We start from the raw sequence: 21,525 nt of genomic DNA on the forward strand, positions 1-21,525 counted from the left end.
ACTACCTATACACTTCCAGTGTTTGAGCTAAGCTAATTACAGCGATACGGCTCTATCTCCCTTGTTACTGCACGCACAGTCGAAAGGATGGTGTCTATCTGCTGGTCATGGACTCAGGAGTGAGGCAAGACACGTAAAAAAAGAAAAATGTTGGCGTATCCCTTTAACAACAGAGCGCTGGTCGTTAACGAACACATGAGCTCATCATCTGTCACCGCTGCTTGAGCCGCTCGGCCAGAACGCCTTTCACCTGCCAAGATGATGGATTATTTTTTTATCAGCTGGACGCGACTGGAAGAATTTTTATTGTTTATTCAATGGAATCAGATCAGAAAAATATTTATATTTATATTTCTGTCTTTTGTCCAAACATTTCACCCGATGGGAATGTTACAAGTGTCAAGTGTTGAAAGGATCTGAACTGATGCAGCAGAACTGCAGATAGCATCACTTTGTTCTGTTGATGCAACTCAACTTTATAACAGCGTTGGCGCGGTCACGCTAGTTGGATGTTGGTGGAGAAACCGAGACTCCGTTCAGCTTCTCTGTTTGTTCTGCTGAAGGCCGGAGAACAGACTTAGAGGTGTGTGAAATGTAGAAATTCCTGTTTTTAGAGTTTCAGCTACAGCTCAGGTATCAAACTGTGACTGACTGATGGACGATAAAAACCACCGTTACACCTCCAAGACGGTTTTCTGCCGTTTGGTGCTAATTTAAACTCTGGCACTTTAACAATAGCTTCTTCTGTCTCCTTCTGTGAACACTGCGGATCGTTCTGCGCCTCAACACTGTCAATCCATCAACACTCAGTCTTGCCTCACTCCCGAGTCCATGACCAGCAGATAGACACCATCCTTTCTACTGTGCGTGCAGTAACAAGGGAGATAGAGCCGTATCGCCGTAATTAGCTTAGCTCAAACACTGGAAGTGTATAGGTAGTGTTAGGCCGAATTCCGATTCTCCCCTTGGCCCTAGCCCTTGGCCCTAACCCTTCGTTTTGCGCGTTCACGTGAAGTGGTAGGGGTGTCCCAAGTCTGGTCCAGACGAGGGTTAGGGGGAAGTGGTAGGGCTATCTCGCCCTCGAAACGGAGATTTTTCAGGGGCACACTACGGACCGAGGGCTATGGCAAGTTTCCCAGAATGCATCTTGCGGCAACCGGCAGCTGTTTTATTTCTCGCTGTAGCGCTGTTATTACGTCATTTTGTTAAGTTTTAATATGTTTTCATGACAGAAAGTAGCTGTTTAGATCCCAATGTGCGGTCGGTTTATCCACATGAGGCTGTTTAGACGTTTGCTCCGATGTTTTTGGGAGAAGTGAAGCTCCACGTTGGAGCCTCCACCTGTGGAGCAGATCAACGGCTCGTCACGGAGACACCACCCGTCCAGAGAGCTGGTCAGTCGGCCAACCTCCGTCCTCATCCCGGGGGACAAAACCATCACTAATTAACTTACCCGCAGGTTTTTAGAGGTTTACCGCAGCGTAGTTACATTCTTTTTAGGAGATAAATGCTGGTCTCATTGATGAAATGTAACAATTGTCGCATTAATTTGTTTGAATTAAAAGTGAAGCTTCATGTGTTTTGGACACAGAAGCAGCACTGCCTCGGGGCTCTGTAGCCTACATACAGAAATCACCACATTTACATCAATAAATAAATGTTTTACAATGAACCGATCAGTCTTCATTAAATTTTATTTTATTTTATTAAGTTAACGTGGTTTTGAATAGAGGATTTGTGGCAAAAGCTCGTCACGTCTGCTTATGTGAAAGCAGCAGAGACGACTGATGACGTATGTGATTGTTGAAGTGGTGTCCCAGTTCGTAGGGGTTGACTTTCAACCCTACTCCTTGTAGCTCCGTTTCAAGGGCAAGGGTTAAGGGCTACGGCTAGGGGTAGGGGTAGGGGTAGGGATGAAAAATAGAATTGGAATTGGGCCTTAGCCTGCCTCCACCTAAAGTCGCTAATTAGCTTAGCTCATACTCAACTTTATAACAGCGTTGGCGCGGTCTCGTTAGTTGGATGTTGGTGGAGAGACCGAGACTTCGTTCAGCTTCTCTGTTTGTTCTGCTGAAGGCCGGAGAACAGACTTATAAAGGTGTGAAATGTAGAAATTCCTGTTTTTAGAGTTTCAGATACAGCTCAGGTATCAAACTGTGACTGACTGATGGACGATAAAAACCACCGTTACACCTCCAAGACGGGTTTTTCTGCCGTTTGGTGCTAATTTAAACTCTGGCCCTTTAACAATAGCTTCTTCTGTCTCCTTCTGTGAACACTGCGGATCGTTCTGCGCCTCAACGCTGTCAATCCATCAACACTCAACACGTCGGCTGTCGGAGCGCCGAGCCGACATGTTGGAGCAGCTGCTCTGGAGTCAGCATGTTGGACCGATGGAGCGCGCGGTGATTGATTAGAAGTGAGGAAGTGTGTGTGTGTGTGTGTGAAGCTTGGCGACCGACCACTAGAGGGAGCGGTTTTCCCACAAATGATCCCATATAATAAGCCACACTGCAAAAACTCAAAATCTTACAAAGAATATTTGTCTTATTTCTAGTCAAAATGTCATTTATTGTCAAAACAAATCTAATTCTACTTAAAATAAGACTCATCACATTAAAAGCAGCTTGTTTTTGACACTTTTCTACCTTTTTCAAACAGATTTTCACTTGAAATAAGTAGAAAAATCTGATAGTGGAGCAAGTTTTTCTTTCTTATTACAAGCACAAAAAAACTTACTTTCACTGGCAGATTTTTCTACTTATTTCAAGTGAAAATTAGTTTGAAACAAGTGAAAATGATCTAAAAACAAGTTCATTTGTAGGTGATGAGTCTTATTTTAAGAAAGAGGAAATAGTTTAGTTTTGACTAGAAATGAGACATTTTGACAAGAAATAATAAGACAAATATTCTTGGAAAGATGTAGAGTTTTTGCAGTGCACCTGGTTCCTATAGCGACACAGTCATCCACGGTGTGTAGAGCACAAAGTGAGTGTGTCGGTGTCGGTGCGTGTTTGTCAGCGTTAGAGAGGGTTTGATTCACCGAGTGTGAGACGAGCCGCTGCGACAGCCGAGAGCCGGAGCAACAATGTGAAGAACTCAGACCGTGGCTGTTGTTGTGGACAGATGTGTGGTCCAACATGCTGCTCCGATTAGACAAACAGTGAAAAGTGGTGAAGAGCTATTGAGTCCAGACCCGGGACTTCTCCATGTGCTGCCAACAACACAGCAACACAGCAACACAGCAGAGAGCTCAGTCGTCTGGACCAGTGGTTCTCAACTGGGGGGTCGGGACCCAAAAGTGGGTCAGCTGGTCAAAAAAGTAAATAATATTTAAAGGGACAACGAGGAGTTTCTATTTGGTTATAAAAAAGTCTCAAATTAAAGCAGAAGTAAGCGGTATGTTTGTGTTAATCTAAGTCTTAAATAGTTGTATCTTCCGACAGCAATCACTTCTATAGAGTGTTTGGTCTGAAACACGGGTCTGTCAGTCACTCTGCTCTGCTCTGAGCCCAGGAGAAAACTTTCCTTGTATCCTACAACCTTTATCCAATGAGGAGAGAGAACGGCATAAAGGGGCAGTCCTCTCTGTGTGTGCAGCCAAGGGATGCGCCTGAATGTGGTGACGTAGGGACGAGGACCAATAGATCCATGACGAGGGCGGGGGCTGCTAACTCCATCTGCTGACAAGACGTTATGGTGCGTTCAAGGAAACTCGTAACTCGTGTTTTTCCGACCTGTGAAGTGGTACCAGTTCGATCTGGTACGAGTTCACGGGTCAGAAGTTACGAGTGGCCGTTATAGTGACTTTCACAGGTAAAACAGGTCGGAGAAACACGAGTGGGTTGCCTGGAACGCTACAAAGTCGTAAGTTGTGACTTGAAGCTGTAACTTACGGTTTCAAAAGCCTGCCTGGAACGCAGCATTAGCCAAAACGACCGGATCGCTTACTTCTACTTTAATGTGGATGAATCTCCGTTACCACTTGTTAATGGTCCATTTTAGATAAATCTATGGTTTTGTCTCTATGGTTATTTTGTTATTATTAGTGGTGGTGGAAATGCTGGGCGAGCCGACCAGCGTTTCTTTACTTTCGGTTTCGTGGCGAGTCATGAGAATAACGCCGCCGAATCTCCGTTTATGGTGGGACGGTATGTGATCGTCTTCCAACCTCTGACTTTAATTCTTGATGAATGAAAACATGAGTCTGTCTTGCACCGGTCAAAGAATTTCACGGTGCGGAGGCTCATAAATGTAGTGTGGAGACACTTCACTTTAACAAAACTCCTCGTTGTCCCTTTAAGTAACAAATTAAAGTGCCTCTTTATTTAATAGTGCAGTTAAACTTGCTGCCTTTTAAATTCTAAGGAAACGCAGGCCGACAGCCAGCAGATTTGTTTCATTGTAGTGTGAAAACACTTTGCTTTTCCAAAACACCTCGTTGTCCCTTTAATGAACATCTGATGTTGGACATGTCTTTTATTTTGAAAAATAACTTATTTTGAAAGACACACGAGACACGTGAACACATGCAGTTGTAATGCTCCTCCTCACTTTCTTATTAATGTGGCCTGATGCAGTGAATCTTGTTTTGTTTTGTGGGTCTTTATTTTGTGCAATTTGATATTTATTCACTTTAGTGAACATGCTCTGAATGCAGAGATGCATTAGAAGTCAAATATATCGTTTTGTTGGTCTCCATTTTGTGCAGTTTGATATTTTTTTATTCACTTCCGTACATGCAGTTGTTCATGTGCTCTGAAATGCACTTTGCTCAATAAAGAGATAAATTAGTTTTTAAAGGCTTTAAAAAGAAAAATCTTGGTTTGAATTCTATAAAAGTGGGTCGAGACTTAATGACCATGAGAAGATGTGGAGCCCAGAGTGAGACTAGTTGACGTGACGTGTTTATCCCTCTGAGGTTTGAGGCCATTTTCTCCACTTTTACATATTTTCTTAAATGTATCTTTTTAAGATACTTGCAGCTGATCATGTAACAATACAAGTGTTTTATGTCTAAATATTAGACCCTCCGCTGTAAGCACACTGAGGCCAGTTTGTCCTACAACACTGTAGAAAGAAATAATTTAGGCCAAATGCTGGAAATTTGAGGTCTGCTTTTTGAAAAATGTCAAATCCCTTGTGAAAACACTCCTTCAGTCATGAGAATGAACTGTTTTGGTGCTTGAAATAGGATATGAATACAGTAATAGATAAGTGTAGAAAACAAGTCTAAAATGACATTTTGTAAGATTGTTTTTTGAGCACAAATGTTGTCATTCTGCCGTTCTATTTTCACCAAATGTCTCAAATGTGAGATAAAAGAAGCTGAATATTGACTTCACATTACATATAAAGCTCATAGCTGCACGTGCAGACCTCAGGATGTTTAAATGACTTGATGAACCCCGGTACCTTTCTGATCATGTGGCCCCCCACCTAACGGCTGTGGCCCTAAACAACCACATAGAGGGTTTATGCCAGGGGCCGGCCCTGAGTGGAGAAGGAGAAGAAACCGGTTAGGGACAACCAGCTCTGTTAGGGTTAAAGCTGAACTCTGCAGCACCGGGGTCAGACAGCGGTGACACACACACACACACACACAGGGGGAAGCAGCTCTTTGCACGCAAGAGAGGAGATGCACGCACAAGTTTTCTGTAGAAAAATGTTTGCGAGACCAATGAGACGCTCTGATTTAACCCAGCGAGGAGACTTGTGGTGGACGAGGACAGACCAGAGAACAGAGGAGATGAATAAGAAGCTTTATTGTTGTTGAACCCTCAGAGCTTTGAACAAAGAAAAACTGTATCAAATGTTGATTCATTCCAGCGGGATGACGATGATAAACAAGAAGACACATCCACAACTCCAGATAATCCCAAACTACAGCAGATTACATTAAAGGGATAGTTCAACATTTTGGCAAATTGGCCCATCGCCATAACCCCTATAGTCATAGCAGTAGGTTTGTTACCTTTAATTGTCGGTGCAAGCTGTTTTTAGAACGGCGGAGCAGAGCCGTGAGCTGCTCAGAGCTACGCTACGGAGGCTCATTATGGGATTTCTTGGTTTCCCTCATCAAACTCATCAAATACACAATCCAACAACTCCACAACGCTCTGGTGGACAAGTTGTGAGCTGCACATTCACCACGCTATGAGATAATAACACAACGTTACCACACAGAGTTGTTGTAGAGGGAAATTCATGTAAAACCTCTGATGCACGTTGCCTTCAGGGACAGTTTTTCATCAACAGTCTCTGCATTTCCCTTTAAAACAACTCTGTGTGGTAACGTTGTGTTATTATCTCATAGCGTGGTGAATGTGCAGCTCACAACTTGTCCACCAGAGCGTTGTGGAGTTGATGGACCTACATGATCCCTTTAAAGATGCAGTGTGTGAATCTGTTGTGTTGTTGTTCTCTGTGTGTGTGTGTGTGTAGGTTGGGGTCTGTGTGCAGCCAAAGCTCAGTACCCGATAGCAGACATGGTGAAGATGCTGAAGGAGCAGGGCAAGTCGGTCAGGTGAGTCTCTCTGTCTCTTAATGTTCAATAAAGACATGAATATTATAATAGTTAGTGTGGTATCAGGTTAAACACATTGTGTCTGTTTAGACTTGTGACTTAGATGTAGATTAAATCACATTAAATGACAAGTTAAAGGGATAGTAGCATTTTTTTTTTAAAGTGGGGTTGTATGATCTCCAAATAGCCCCTAAGTACTTTAATTGCAGTAGAAGACTCTCTGCACTCCTCCCGTTAGCAACGCCAGCCCATAATAGCCCTGCCCAGAGATTTAGAACATACTCACGTATCCCTCCGCCCAGGGTTAGCGCCCACCGATCAGCAGTTGGTTCGGTCCAAATAAAAACTGTGTTTTTCCTGCAAAAAATTATATTATAGTGAACAATGGAACTGTGTATTTTTTTTCAGGTAAAACCTCTTTTAGGCCGTGAAAATAGGCCGTTTCTTTGGGTCTGTTCACAACACTGTATGTTGTAAATCTCTGGGCAGGGCTATTATGGGCTGGCGTTGCTAACGGGAGGAGTGCAGAGAGTCTTCTACTGCAATTAAAGTCCTTAGGGGCTATTTGGAGATCATACAACCACACTTTAAAAAAAAGATACTATCCCTTTAATGCAGAAAACTAACAAACTCCAATGGGTTCACATACTTCCTGTACTTCCTCTTCCTACTTCCTGTATCATCGTTCCCTGTGTGGTGTTTCTCTCTCTCTCTCTGCAGGTTTGGTATCCATCCGGTAGCGGGCCGTATGCCCGGTCAGCTGAACGTCCTCTTGGCCGAGGCCGGCGTTCCCTACGACATCGTCCTGGAGATGGACGAGATCAACGACGACTTCCCAGGTGAAGAAACCACACAGAGAGATTTACTGCTGCAACAAACCTTCTCCCATCGTTTCACTGCATTAAAGGGATAGGTCACCCAAAATTCAAATTCCCTAACTCATGATCTCCTCCCCCTCATGTGGACTAAGGGCTGGGAGAAGTTTCAGAGTCCTCCGTGGCTTCTCTGAGTTACAGGGGGTCTCGACGTAGCAGTGCATTTCCATATGACGGTTGCAAATGGATACCAACTGTCTTCGTAACAAAAAGACACACCAAAAAACATCCAAATACCTCCATGCTGCTCGTATGTAATGTCCCTCTTGTATTGAAGCCCCGACATGAGGAATGGAATTGTCCTGAAAAAAATTAAATAAGTCTATATTTTAAGCTTGTTTGTAGCGGAAGCTTCTCAAAGCTTTTTTCGGGACAATTCCGCATTTCGGGGCTTCAATACAAGACGGACATTACATATTAGATTAGATTCGATTAGATTAGAAAGACTTTATTGTCCACCGTAGTGGAAATTTGTCTTCGGCCTCTCCAAGACAACAAAGCATAAAACAATCAAAGCACTCCACAGCATACACATAAAAGACATAGAAACAGGAAACAAACTGAATGTTGTGCAAAATAGTCACAGACAACAACAGCCCTCTAAGGGGTTGCCAGGTGCAGTCAAATGATCATAACATATTCAGAGCTTGTATAGCCTGAGGAATAAAGGATTTCTTAGCATGGAGCCATGAGCAGCATGGAGGTATTTGGATGTTTTTTGGTGTGTCTTTTTGTTATGAAGACAGTTGGTATCCATTTGCAACCGTCATATGGACATGCACTGCTACGCCGAGACCCCCTGTAACTCAGAGAAGCCACGGAGGACTCTGAAACTTCTCCCAGCCCTTAGTCCACATGAGGGGGAGGAGATCATGAGGGACATTTGAAATTTGGGTGAAGTATCCCCTTTAATTATGACTAATAACGACCTTGTTGTGTCCAGATAGTTTGACGAATCGTGTTATCGGCGCAACCGCCTTGTTTTCTTAGCAACCAGGCAGGCAGTCAGACACACATGGTTCTGGTTAAGACGATGTGGAGCTGCAGAACCAGTCACTGTCTGTACAACATCTGTCTGACGTCGACGAAGATGATTTGGGACAATGTATTTTGGAGCATCAAAAAATCCTAATCATCAATATATACACCTGAAATTCTGTCACAGAGCATATTATCTAAGACCTAGAATTAGACATCAAATGGGATTAACTATTTTGTCGCCAGGGAACCTTTGGCTCTTTTGCACATGTTGTTGTATGGGAATGCCCGGGGATTTTATTAGATTTATGGGAGAAGGTAACTGGTACGATAGCAGCGCTAACAGGGGTACAGTTACCAATGGAACCTGCTATACACTGCAAAAACTCAAAATCTTTCCAAGAATATTTGTCTTATTTCTTGTTAAAATGTCTAATTTTTGATCAAAACTAATCTCTTTCCACTTAAAATAAGACTCATCACCTAAAAATGAACTTGTTTTTAGATCATTTTCACTTGTTTCAAACTAATTTTCACTTGAAATAAGTAGAAAAATCTGCCAGTGAAAGCAAGTTTTTTGTGCTTGTAATAAGAAAGAAAAACTTGCTCCACTATCAGATTTTTCTACTTATTTCAATTGAAAATTTGTTTGAAAAAAGTGAAAATTATCTCAAAACAAGTTAATTTTTAGGTGATGAGTCTTATTTTAAGTAGAATGAGACTTGTTTTGACTAGAAATTACATTTTTGACTTGAAATGAGACAAATATTCTTGGTAAGATTTTGAGTTTTTGCAGTGTACACCTTCTGAATGATGACTCCCAGCTCTCCCTTGGGGCAAAAACACGTAAAATCTGGTTGGCAGGTCTGACAGCTGGAAACCTCCCCATGACGTCTCAAAAACTCACTGGCTTCGAAGCTTCTTGGACATTGCAAACCTGGAACTCTCAACAGCAAGGATTAACAATGCTAAGACTAGCACAACTGACCTCTGGCTAAGCCCCGCCCCCTCCACTCACACGGACAAACAGTCAACATTCGGTGACAGTTGCTATGGCAACAGCTGTCACAGTAGAGACATTTCACAGGAGAGACAGAAAGACTGTCGGTTGCCGCCAAACGCCGATAGCGACGGGCTAACTTCTGTTAGCCTGTCTATGGAGTTTTACATTATACGTTAGCATTAAGCTAGCGGGCTTTATGCTTAGTTGTGATACTGGCTAACATCTAAACATCTCTGACAATATGTTGCCTCAAATACGTTGTTGACTTAACTTAGAACAGATGTAGACATCCTTGTTAAGTTTATCCACGTTTAGTTGGTGTTGTGGTCTACTGCATAACTTTATCCAGAGCAGACACTTCTCTCAGTTGAGATGTGGCTTGGGAAAAGGTAAAAAAATCCCCCCGTGGCCTCTCAGGATACCTAGTGTCAGAGTTGCATGTACCCCATGAACACCGTTTGACCATTTTAAACTTAAAATGTCAAGAAAAAACATATAAAAACCAATGAAAACTGACTAACTGCAATGCATTTCAATGGACGTGGAAGCAGAGAATGTCCGAGTGTATGGGCTAGCTATGCGCACTGTGATTGGCTCATGGCGTTTGGGGGCGTGGCTTAGCCATAGGTCAATTGCAGTATGGACAAATCTTATATCTGACCTAACAGAACTATCATTGCACTAGCACACTGCTGGGTTGTGGTGGGGGGAATTCTGGGTTAATATGTTCAATATTAAAATGGAATGTATTTGGATTAAATCTGTTGCATTTGAAAATCAATAAAAAGTTAATAATAAAAAAACCTCTGTCTGTGCCACAGAGACGGACCTGACTCTGGTGATCGGCGCCAACGACACGGTGAACTCTGCAGCTCAGGAAGATCCCAACTCCATCATCGCCGGCATGCCGGTCCTGGAGGTCTGGAAGTCCAAACAGGTCGGTCAAATCCGCCAACACGGCGCCACGTCACGTCACGTCACGTCACGCACCAACATAGTCAACCATTACACTGCAAAAACTCGAAATCTTTCCAAGAATATTTGTCTTATTTCTTGTCAAAATGTCTCATTTCTAGTCAAAACTAATCTCTTTCCACTTAAAATAAGACTCATCACCTAAAAAATAACTTGTTTTTAGATCATTTTCACTTGTTTCAAACTAATTTTCACTTGAAATAAGTAGAAAAATCTGCCAGTGAAAGCAAGTTTTTTGTGCTTGTAATAAGAAAGAAAAACTTGCTCCACTATCAGATTTTTCTACTTATTTCAAGTGAAAATCTGCTTGAAAGAAGTAAAAAGTGTCTAAAAACAAGCTGCTTTTTAATGTGATGAGTCTTATTTTAAGTAGAATGAGATTAGTTTTGACTAGAAATAAGACAAATATTCTTGTTAAGATGTAGAGTTTTTGCAGTGCAGAAGTATTTAGGCTCCATCCTGGATGATAAACGTCACGTCACGTCACGTACCGACAGGATCGGTGCATTTTTATCTGTGTGGTAACTAGGGCTGTAGCTATCCGAACCCAGATACGTATTCAGAAGTACACGAATAACACTATGATCCTGAATAGTTTTTCTGTCCGAAGTTTCTCCTCATTATTCTGGAGCTTTTCTCTAAAGAAACAGAAGCGTTTGGATCAGCAACAGCAACATAACCAGCTGGTTCTGGTTCACACTCCAACACAGTAGGTGGCGCTAACGCAGCTTAACCTTGGTGCTTCTGCCGCCATAGAAGCACAACACCAGTAGAGCGCCAAACACGACGCCACGGGAGTCCCCTTGTTTCATCTGTGTCTAGTTCATGTTAGGGTTGCTAAGAAACAGTGCAACTCCCAGCATGCATTGCATCACAGTAGACAGGAAGTGCTCACCGATACTTCCAGAGTCACCGTTCAACAACTTAGCATTTTCCTCATAGACAATAATGGGAAAAGAAGCGGCTATAAAACGATGGTGTGTCACAACCCCCACGAAACGACTGGTTTCTCTACCAGAATCTGATCCATTCAGTCCGATTACGTTTGGAAAGTCTAGAAGAGCCGCACCGTTAAATTATTTTATTCCCGTTCTAGTTAGCCCAGAGCTAAAGACCCATTTATACTCTATGGTAAAAATGCTTTTGTCCGTACCCAGAGGTCGTTTCATCCGTCAGTGGATCCGTTGCCTCTGAGCTTACGAATCCGGAGTGCTCCGGATGGAACAGGAGCAGAGAAAAGTCACTCCATTACGAAAATCGACAAAGAAGAGAGTAGTTGCTGGAAATTCAAAGAAGGAGGAGAAGACGAGAGTAAACATTAAACATTTAAAAACGGTGCAGAATTTGGAGAAGAGATGTGAGTTGGTGAGAGGGGACATACATTTAATGTTGGTGCCGGTAATGACAGCGTTCGTTGACATGGCAACGTTTGCCGTGTCAACAACGCTGTCTTTTATGACACACACTGCCCCCTAGAGGAGAAGTTGCGTTAGATCCATAAAAACGGACGGAGGAATGAAGGCCAGTTACGGAGAGAACGGTTGGTACGGATGGACGAATAGGTATAAAGCCAGCTTAAAGCATAAGTTAGCCGGCTAGCTCGGCGCAGCGCTAGCTCGACCTAGCGCAAGCTCGGCGTAGCACTAGCTCGACGTAGCGCTAGCTCGGCGTAGCACTAGCTCGACGTAGCGCTAGCTCGGCGTAGCACTAGCTCGACGTAGCGCTAGCTCGGCGTAGCACTAGCTCGACGTAGCGCTAGCTCGGCGTAGCGCTGGCTCGAAGTCAGTGCGGCCACTTCCGGTTTCTTCCCGAATACGAATCTGAAGTTTTTTAAAATTAAAAGCCCGAATCTGAATCCAAATAGAGCAGTGGCTGTAGCTGCACCCCTAGCAGAGTCCTGCATCGGGTCGGATCCCCGCGGCTATCCGACGGGTACCCCGCAAAAACGGTGTTCAACGGGTGGATAAGCTGTCTTGTGAAAATTCACGGGTCGGGCACGGGCGGAACTCAAATGACCGCGGGTGGGTACGCGGGTGAATGTGTGTAGGCCTACAGAGGAAAACTCACGCGCAGCTGCATGAACCAGCGTAGCAAATCATTTTTTTTATCACTCACGGCAACAACAGAGCAGCATCTTGATGTAAATAAACGATCTTTGGCCGCTCGTGTGACCGCTCACAGCTTTCCCTGGAGTTTAGCCTGTCATGGCTTGACTGCTCGGCTTCTGGGTAAAAGCTACAAACACACCGATGGGATCAATGTAAAGGCTGAAGTGTCCTGCTTTCATTAAAAAAAGAATTACGTCGCTATCATTCTCCGTTCCGGAAATAGCCGCGAAAGAGTACGCCCCCCCCCCCTCTCTCTTTTCTTTTCTTTTTTCTAAAGAGTAGCCTACAGCTGTACCCCCGTTATCGCCGGTGATGACGGCGATCTAACGGGCATGGTAACGCAGAGGAAAGTCTCTAGAGGTGTGCATACGTTTTCGGTTTTTGATATCTCCGCGGTAACGTAGAGGAAAGTCTCTAGAGGTGTGCGTATGTTTTCAGTGTTTGATATCTCCGCGGTAACGTAGAGGAAAGTCTCTAGAGGTGTGCGTATGTTTTCAGTGTTTGATATCTCCGCGGTAACGTAGAGGAAAGTCTCTAGAGGTGTGCGTACGTTTTCAGTGTTTGATATCTCCGTGGTAACGTAGAGGAAAGTCTCTAGAGGTGTGCGTACGTTTTCAGTGTTTGATATCTCCGTGGTAACGTAGAGGAAAGTCTCTAGAGGTGTGCGTACGTTTCTAGTGTTTGATATCTCCGTGGTAACGTAGAGGAAAGTCTCTAGAGGTGTGCGTACGTTTCTAGTGTTTGATATCTCCGTGGTAACGTAGAGGAAACTCTCTAGAGGTGTGCGTACGTTTCTAGTGTTTGATATCTCCGTGGTAACGTAGAGGAGACTCTCTAGAGGTGTGCGTACGTTTTCTAGTGTTTGATATCTCCATGGTAACGTCTCACATCCCTCTCTCTCTGCAGGTGATCGTGATGAAGAGGACTCTGGGTGTCGGCTACGCGGCCGTGGACAACCCCATCTTCTACAAACCCAACACGTCCATGCTGCTGGGCGACGCCAAGAAGACGTGTGACGGCCTGCAGGGCAAGATCAGAGAGGTCTACTACTGATGCTGTGGCGCCGAGCTCAACACATGGACCAGAGCGCCATCTTTATGCAAATGAGAATGACTGATGCATCCTGGGTAATTTAACAGGCTATTTACAGACAACACTGAGCCAAAACCTCCCCGGTGATTCCACCAAATACGTGTAGATGTCTGGGTCAGACATTTCTGGCCACTGTGTGGAGTCATTGATCACTGTGGGAGGCTAAAGGAGCATACCGCTAGATTCATTCATTGTAATTTTTCAAGATAGTGTGAACGGTGGGTTTCAAAGAGGGTGTCAAAATAATTATGAGACATAGTGCTACAAAAGAAACAAAAAATAAAACATTCAAATTGTTAGTTAGTCTACGCTCCATCAAAACACAAAAAGCCACTGAGTGCAATTTAAAAATGCCGGGCGCTGCCCCTAAATTACCCAGGATGCATCAGTCATTCTCATTTGCATAGAGATGCCGCTCTGGTCTATGGCTGTTTTTGTTTTGTTTTTCAAAATAAGGGACGTGAATGAATAAATTAAAGAAATGTGCATTGATTTGTAAATAAAAATATTTCATGGAAACATCCCAGTCCCTCTGTCATATTCCTTTTTATTACTCAAACATCAAACATCCATGATAGGGATGTCACCATTATAGATTTTCTTGGTACGATTATTGTCAGAGAAATAATCACGATTATTATGCATTAATTAATTTCACAACACTATTAATAATGTGTAAAATCAAATATAGTCTAAATAATCACCAAATACTCTATTAATAAAAGGACCAATTATATAATTCCCCAGGGGAATTAACTGTCATCTTTACCAAATGTTTAAGTCTATTTTAATCGTTTTTTTTGTTACAAATGACACACAAACTTTTTAATTCCTACCGATTCAATGTTGTATTGGGTAAATGGAACAGTATCTGTGCATTTACCTTCATTACTTTGGCAACACATTTGTCAAGATGGTTCTGACATCATCTTTTTTTGGAAAGTGAGGGTATTTAGGAATCTTTGTGATAAATTAATTGTGGCGTTTAATACGGCGATTAATTGTGAAAGCAAGTAATGGTGACATCCCACATCCATGATTCACCAGAAGTCATCGTGTCCCTTTCAAAATAAAACGTCATAAAGCTGCTTGTGAATCCAGTTCATTGGAGCCAATTAAAAAACAAAAACACAAAAACATCATTTGTCTTCAGCATTTCCCTGCAGATATTTTGGCCTTGTTGACGACGGCGTGCAGGAAGGAGTAGAAGAACAGCAGGTTGTCGTATTCCCCGTGGTATTCCCGGCCCAGGCAGAGCTGGTGGAAGTCCTTCAGGAAGTAGTAGATGGCCTCGATGGTGGCCAGGTAGGTGTCTGGTTTCCCCTTCTGGTGGCGCCAGAAACACGTTTTCCTCGTCTTCAGCTCCACCTGCAGCAAATCTGACGAGGAGGAGGAGAAGCCGTTAGGGGTGGGATTAGGTCCGGGTATAAAAGTATAATCCGTTTTTTCGTTTCGACAGGAAAACGGAAAAACGGAAACAGCACCCCTTTTTCCTTTTTTCAGCATAACATTTTTTCAGCATAAAAAACGAGAAAACGAAAAAACCAAAACCAAATAACGGCCGAAATTTGTTTTTTGCAAATTCATTTTGTCGTTTTTTGTTTCTTTTTTTTATGAATATGATATGACGGCGGACAGACCGGAAGCGGAAGTGAAGTGTAAAACCGTCAAAATAATAGTTTAGCGTGCTGTGTTTTTTTTTTTTTTACTTTTGAAGAGTATATACATATTTGGGTACGTATAATCTTTTTTATTTCCTTTTTAAATGAATCCCCTTCATCTGTCTATTTTTCATCTTGAGATACATAAGTTAATACAATTTTAAATGACACTTTTTTTTATTTGATTAGATTCTGAGTTTTGGGGCTACAATCCGATCCAAAATGGATTTTCGAGTCAAAACGATTAGATTCCTAATGATTTCTGCTTCAGTCTGTCGGTGTGAAAGGATCCTCATGATCTACTCCAGTCTGCTTTACAAGACAGAACGACTCAAGTGTCTTTTTCACATTTATTGAGTTTTAAACATTTATCCATGCTGAGGTGGAATTGTTGAAACTGTTGCATAAAAGCAACATCACATATTGTTTAAAGAGCAACTAAACCCCTAAACCACTTTTTCCTGCTGAAAACAAATATATTTGGGTATGAAGTAGTGTTGTCAATTGATTCTGGTCCAACTTTTGACATTTTAGTCAAAATATTTCAATTTGGTGTATTTTGTAGTAAAAATGTAAGAGTGACTGCCCTCTATGGGTTGAAATTTTTCTATTGGCTGAGATGGAGGCTGATGACGATGACGTTTTGGGCCACCAGCTCCCCGGCCAATCAGCACTGGTGCTCTGCTGCGGCTAACGGCTGCTAACAGCTGCCTGGATGGGAATCGTTAGTGCGGCCGGCGCTAACGAGCCGTTAACGAGCCGGCGGATCGGCTGTAGATGCTGTGTCACGTAGTGTCCGCGCTTCTAGTGCTGTTAGAGTCGCTCCTTAGCGCTAGCAGAAGTGTCGATGTGTGTTTATTACTTTTTTTTCTCTTTTGTGTGATTTCGAGGGTGTGAATGGGGTGCAGGGGGAGGGGGGGTCGGAGAGTGCTCCTGGAGCTCCGCCCATAATCAAGGCATTTTTTGAATTTCCAGCTTAGAGCACGTCATCCAAAACTGAGGGGTTTAGTTGCTCTTTAAGTACCTAAATTAAAAGTGCCTCTTTATTTAAAACAATAGTGCAGTTAAACACGCTGCCTTTTAAATTCTAAGGAGATGGGGGCCGACAGCAGCAGATTTGTTTCATTTTTTTTATTTTTTTAAATTGATTTTGGGACATTTTATTATCGATTCTGAATGGTATTAAATGAGAATTGCGATGTTTTTGTCCCAGCCCTGGGTGAGGTGATGAGGAACACCTGGTGTTTTTTACCTTGCAGCCTCTCGTCAGTGCTGATCTTGTTGGTCTGGTTCCAGGTGCTGTCGATGAAGACGACCCTGTGGAGGGGAAGCCCCCCCGGCCCCCCCGACCCCCCCGAGGGGTTCTTCTCCTCCTCCTCCTCCTCCTCGGTGCCGTGTTGTTTCTCACGTTTCAGCCTCTTGACGCGGCGTTGGTCAGAGTCGTTCGACCGGTCGATCAGATGTTGCATCATGTCCTGAACCGAGACGGCGTCGGGACCGGGGAACACCAGCACCGTCTGGAGGGGGGGGGGGAGAAAGGAGGATGGATAGATAGAAAGAAGTAAAAATACAGGGGGGGGGTAGACAACACAGAGCCACTCAACCATCGACCAAACCAAAACTACAACACTAGGGACGTCACCATTAAAAAGGTATCGTTGTGACAAAAGAAAATATTTTTTTGCACTCAGAGCTGTAAGAGTGTGGAACGAGCTTCCTGAGGACGTAGTACAGGCTCCGTCAGTGAACTCTTTTCAAAAATATACTCGATCAATGTTGGTCAAACAAGGACTTTTTATATAATTACAGGGCAAGGGGAGGAATTATTTTGTTTTGTGTTTGTTTGTTTCTCTTACTTGTTTTTGTTTTTCTCTTGTAGTTTTCATGAGATTTTTGGGGATTATTTTGTTATATGTATTTTAGTGATTATGTATGAGTTGGTATATTTGTGTTTAATTTTTGTATGTTGTTATTTATTTGAGTCTGATGTAAAGGATTTATATCCTGTATCAGATATTTTTCATTAAATTAAATTAAATTACTTAGCTTTCACTTAATTGAGGTATTAAAACGCCACAATTTTTTTTTCAAATTTTTTTTTGGATAGATAGAAAGAGATAGAGAGAGGTAGAAAGAAAGTAAGAAAGAGAGAGAGAAAGAAAGAAAGAAAGAAAGGGGGATGGATAGATAGATAGAACGATAGATAGATAGAACGATAGATAGAACGATAGATAGATAGATAGAACGATAGATAGATAGATAGATAGATAGATAGATAGATAGATAGAACGATAGATAGATAGATAGATAGATAGATAGATAGATAGAACGATAGATAGATAGATAGATAGATAGAACGATAGATAGAACGATAGAACGATAGATAGATAGATAGATAGATAGATAGAGAGAGAGAGAGAGAGAGAGGGGTAGAAAGAAAGTAAGAAAGAGAGAAAGAAAGGAGGATGGATAGATAGAAAGAGATAGAGAGAGGTAGAAAGAAAGAGAGAAAGAAAGAAAGAAAGAAAGAAAGAAAGAAAGAAAGAAAGAGGGATGGATAGATAGATAGAACGATAGATAGATAGATAGAGAGAGAGAGAGAGAGAGAGAGAGAGAGAGAGAGAGGTAGAAAGAAAGTAAGAAAGAGAGAAAGAAAGGAGGATGGGTAGATAGAAAGAGATAGATAGAGAGAGAGGGGTAGCAAGAAAGAAAGTAAGAAAGAGAAAGAAGAAAGGAGGATTATAGAATGAAGTATACAGATATGGGGTAGGTAGAAAGAAAGAAAGAGACAGAGAGAGGGATGGATAGATAGAAAGAGGTACATAGATAGCGATAGAGAGGGGTAGAAAGAAAGAAAGAAGTAAAAAGACACAGAGAGGGTAGAAAGAAAGAAAAAAGAGAGAGAAAGAAAGAAGTATTAAGACAGAGAGACGAGGTAGATAGAAAGAAATACAGAAAGAGAAAGAAAGAAGTAAAAAGACCACGGCCACAATTCATTTATCACAAAGATTCCTGAATACCGCCACTTTCCAAAAAAGATGATGTCAGAACATCTTGACAGATGAATGTGGCGCCAGAGTTTAAAAAAAAGATTAAAATAAACTTAAAGCAGAAGTAAGTGATATATTTGTGTTAATATAAGTCTTAAATAGTTGTATCTTCCGACAGCAATCACTTCTATAGAGTGTTTGGTCTGAAACACGGGTCTGTCAGTCACTCTGCTCTGCTCTGAGCCGAAGAGAAAACATTTATCGTATCCTACAGTTTTTATCCAATGAGGAGAGAGAACGGCATGCAGGGCTGTGTGTGCAGCCAAGGAACGCCGTGAATGTGGTGACGTAGGGACGAGGACTGTTATGGTGCGTTCAAGGAAACTCGTATTTTTCCGACCGTGAAGTGACCAGTTCGATCTGGTACGAGTTCACGGGTCAGAAGTTACGAGTGGCCGTTATAGTGACTTTCACCGGTAAAACAGGTCGGAAAAACACGAGTGGGTTGCCTGGAACGCTACAAAGTCGTAAGTTGTGACTTGAAGCTGTAATTTACGATTTCAAAAGCCTGCCTGGAACGCAGCATTAGCCAAAACCACCGGATCACTCACTTCTGCTTTAAACACGTGGTAAAGATGACAGTTAATTCCCCTGAGGAATATAATTGGTAATAGACACTTAAAATATTTTGTGTAAATAATCGGCTTTGTAATTATTTAGACTATATTTGATTTTTACACATTCATAGTGTTGTGAAATTAATTAATTAATGCATAATAATCGTGATAATCGTAACACCGTGACTATTTCTATCTATAACGGTGACCTAGACAAGACAAAAGGAGAAGTGATTTCATTACAACATGTTATTATTTCTACAGTCTGGATGAGCCGGGGAACTCACGGAGAGACAAATGCAGTTTGATAGAAGGAAAAGAAAGAAGATGAAGTTGAAGAGAAGAGAAGAGACAAGAAGAAGTGAAACTGTCAGAGGTAATAAACATGAGGCAGCCGGTCTGTGTCCCATTACTGAGACTGTGCTGTGAAATGTGAACTTGTCAGGCATTAATCATGAGGATAGAGCGACAGACCGGCTGGTAGAAAGTATAAAGTATAAAGTCATTACAGCTTCAGTCATGGAGGATCAGTGGATCAGTGTGTACATGACAACAAATACAGCTGTGTGTGTTTCTCACTGGATCAAATGACTCAAATGACATGAAATATAAATGAATAAAACTAATATGACAGGGGTGGTTTAACGAATGTTTTCATGTTTCCTTGAGCTGCAGAGAAATCTAACTGACAGGTTCACTGTTTGTCTTTTAACTCCACAGATTCAATAGTTAATCGATTAGTCTGGATAATCACTTATCTGCTGCAGAGAAGAGCAGTAAGAGTCATTCATAAGGGAGGAAACGGTTATTACACTGTAAAAACTCTACATCTTTCCAAGAATATTTGTCTTATTTCTTGTCAAAATGTCTCATTTCTAGTCAAAACTAATCTCTTTCCACTTAGAATAAGACTCATCACCTACAAATTAACTTTTTAGATCATTTTCACTTGTTTCAAACTAATTTTCACTTGAAATAAGTAGAAAAATCTGCCAGTGAAAGCAAGTTTTTTGTGTTTGTAATAAGAAAGAAAAACTTGCTCCACTATCAGATTTTTCTACTTATTTCAAGTGAAAATCTGCTTGAAAGAAGTAAAAAGTGTCTAAAAACAAGCTGCTTTTAATGTGATGAGTCTTATTTTAAGTATAATTAGATTCGTTTTGACTAGAAATAAGACAAATATTCTTGGTAAGATTTTTGAGTTTTTGCAGTGTTTTTCTTCAGGTTTATTGAAAGTGGTCGATCTAAAAGATCTTCAGACCTTAAAAATAATGTTTAAAGCAAAGAAAAGGACTTGTTCAAGCTGGAGGAAGAGGATGACAGATTAAAGCTCGATTTTAAACATACTGTACATTTGAAAGGTTAACTTTAAAACAAATGTGTATTTCTGTTGCAGGTGTAAAACTATGGCATTCACAAAACAAGGGACTGAGAAGTTGTACAAGCAGATCTCAGTTTAAGATGTTTAAAAAAAGAAAAAAGAAGTGCCAAGGAAAAAGAAGGAGAAAGAGAAAAAGAAAAGATAGATGAGTTGTGTTCATTGCTAATACGTTTCCTCGTCTTTAATTCTCTGAAACAGTGAGCGTTGAGTGTTGGTGTTAATGCTAAGCTAATGTAATTATAACTATAGAAAGGAGCAGGTATCATAAGTTTTTCTTCATCCTCTCTGAAAACACATTTTTCCTCCCAGGTTTTCAGACCTTTGTGTGGTGAATGAATAAATCTGTATTTAAAGCAGATATCAGTGGAATGTTTTTGTTAATATAAGTCCTAAATAGTCCTATTTTCCGTCAGCAATCACTTACATGAAGTATTTCAGCCTAAACACGAGTCTCTCCGTCACTCTGCTCTGCTGTAACCCGAGGAGAAAATTTTCCTTGTGGGATACAAGTGTTATCCAATGAGGAGAGAGAACGGCATGAAGGGCTGTGTGTGCAGCCAAGGGATGCGCGTGAATGTGGTGACGTAGCACGAGGACCAATTGATGCCTGACAAGGGCGGGGGCTGCTAACTCATGGTGCGTTCAAAGAAACTCGTACTTTGTGTTTTTCCTTCCTGTGAAGTCATACCAGTTCGATCTGGTACGAGTTCACGGGTCGGAAGTTACGAGTGGCCGTTATAGGGAACTTTCACAGACAACAGGATGGTAAAAACACGAGCTACGGGTTACCTGGAACGCTACCAAGTCGTAGTTGTGACTTGAAGCTGTAACTTACGGTTTCAAAAGCCTGCCTTGAACGCAGCATTAGCCGAAACGGCCGTGAAGCTGATATCTGCTTTAACTCTGTCATTGCTGAAATTGTGTTTTTTTTTTTTATGTGTCATTGTATTTTTTATTTAGGGCTGTCAGAGTTAAAGCAGAAGTGAGTGGTCCGGTCGTTTTCGCTAATGCTGCGTTCCAGGCAGGCTTTTGAAATCGTAAATTACAGCTTCAAGTCACAACTTACGACTTTGTAGCGTTCCAGGCAACCCACTCGTGTTTCTCCGACCTGTTTTACCGGTGAAAGTCACTATAACGGCCACTCGTAACTTCTGACCCGTGAACTCGTACCAGATCAAACTGGTACCACTTCACAGTTCGGAAAAATACGAGTTTCCTTGAACGCACCATAACAGTCCTCGTCGCTACGTCACCACATTCACGGCGTTCCTTGGCTGCACACACAGCCCTGCATGCCGTTCTCTCTCCTCATTGGATAA

At 42.0% G+C, this 21,525-nt stretch overlaps 2 protein-coding genes across 2 annotated transcripts in view; one reads left to right on the plus strand and one right to left on the minus strand.

The window, feature by feature from the left end:
- nnt2 (nicotinamide nucleotide transhydrogenase 2) overlaps positions 1 to 13,635 on the plus strand; it is a 47,828-nt gene extending 34,193 nt beyond the window's left edge. The window contains exons 18-21 of the mRNA XM_083996720.1: positions 6,445 to 6,526; positions 7,247 to 7,365; positions 10,204 to 10,319; positions 13,372 to 13,635. Of these exons, the coding sequence (XP_083852846.1) occupies positions 6,445 to 6,526; positions 7,247 to 7,365; positions 10,204 to 10,319; positions 13,372 to 13,518 (464 nt within the window). The 3' untranslated portion in view covers positions 13,519 to 13,635. The remainder of the gene's footprint in view (positions 1 to 6,444; positions 6,527 to 7,246; positions 7,366 to 10,203; positions 10,320 to 13,371) is intronic.
- Positions 1 to 21,525, minus strand: part of dtwd1 (DTW domain containing 1) — a 376,654-nt gene that overhangs the window by 347,767 nt on the left and 7,362 nt on the right. Inside the window, exons 4-5 of the mRNA XM_083997305.1 lie at positions 16,471 to 16,735; positions 13,603 to 14,936 (exon numbers count right to left, since the gene is read on the minus strand). Coding sequence (XP_083853431.1) covers positions 14,707 to 14,936; positions 16,471 to 16,735 — 495 coding nt within the window. The 3' untranslated portion in view covers positions 13,603 to 14,706. The remainder of the gene's footprint in view (positions 1 to 13,602; positions 14,937 to 16,470; positions 16,736 to 21,525) is intronic.

Source organism: Trachurus trachurus (genome assembly GCF_905171665.1).
Source record: "Trachurus trachurus genome assembly, chromosome: 3".
Lineage (NCBI taxonomy): Eukaryota > Metazoa > Chordata > Actinopteri > Carangiformes > Carangidae > Trachurus > Trachurus trachurus.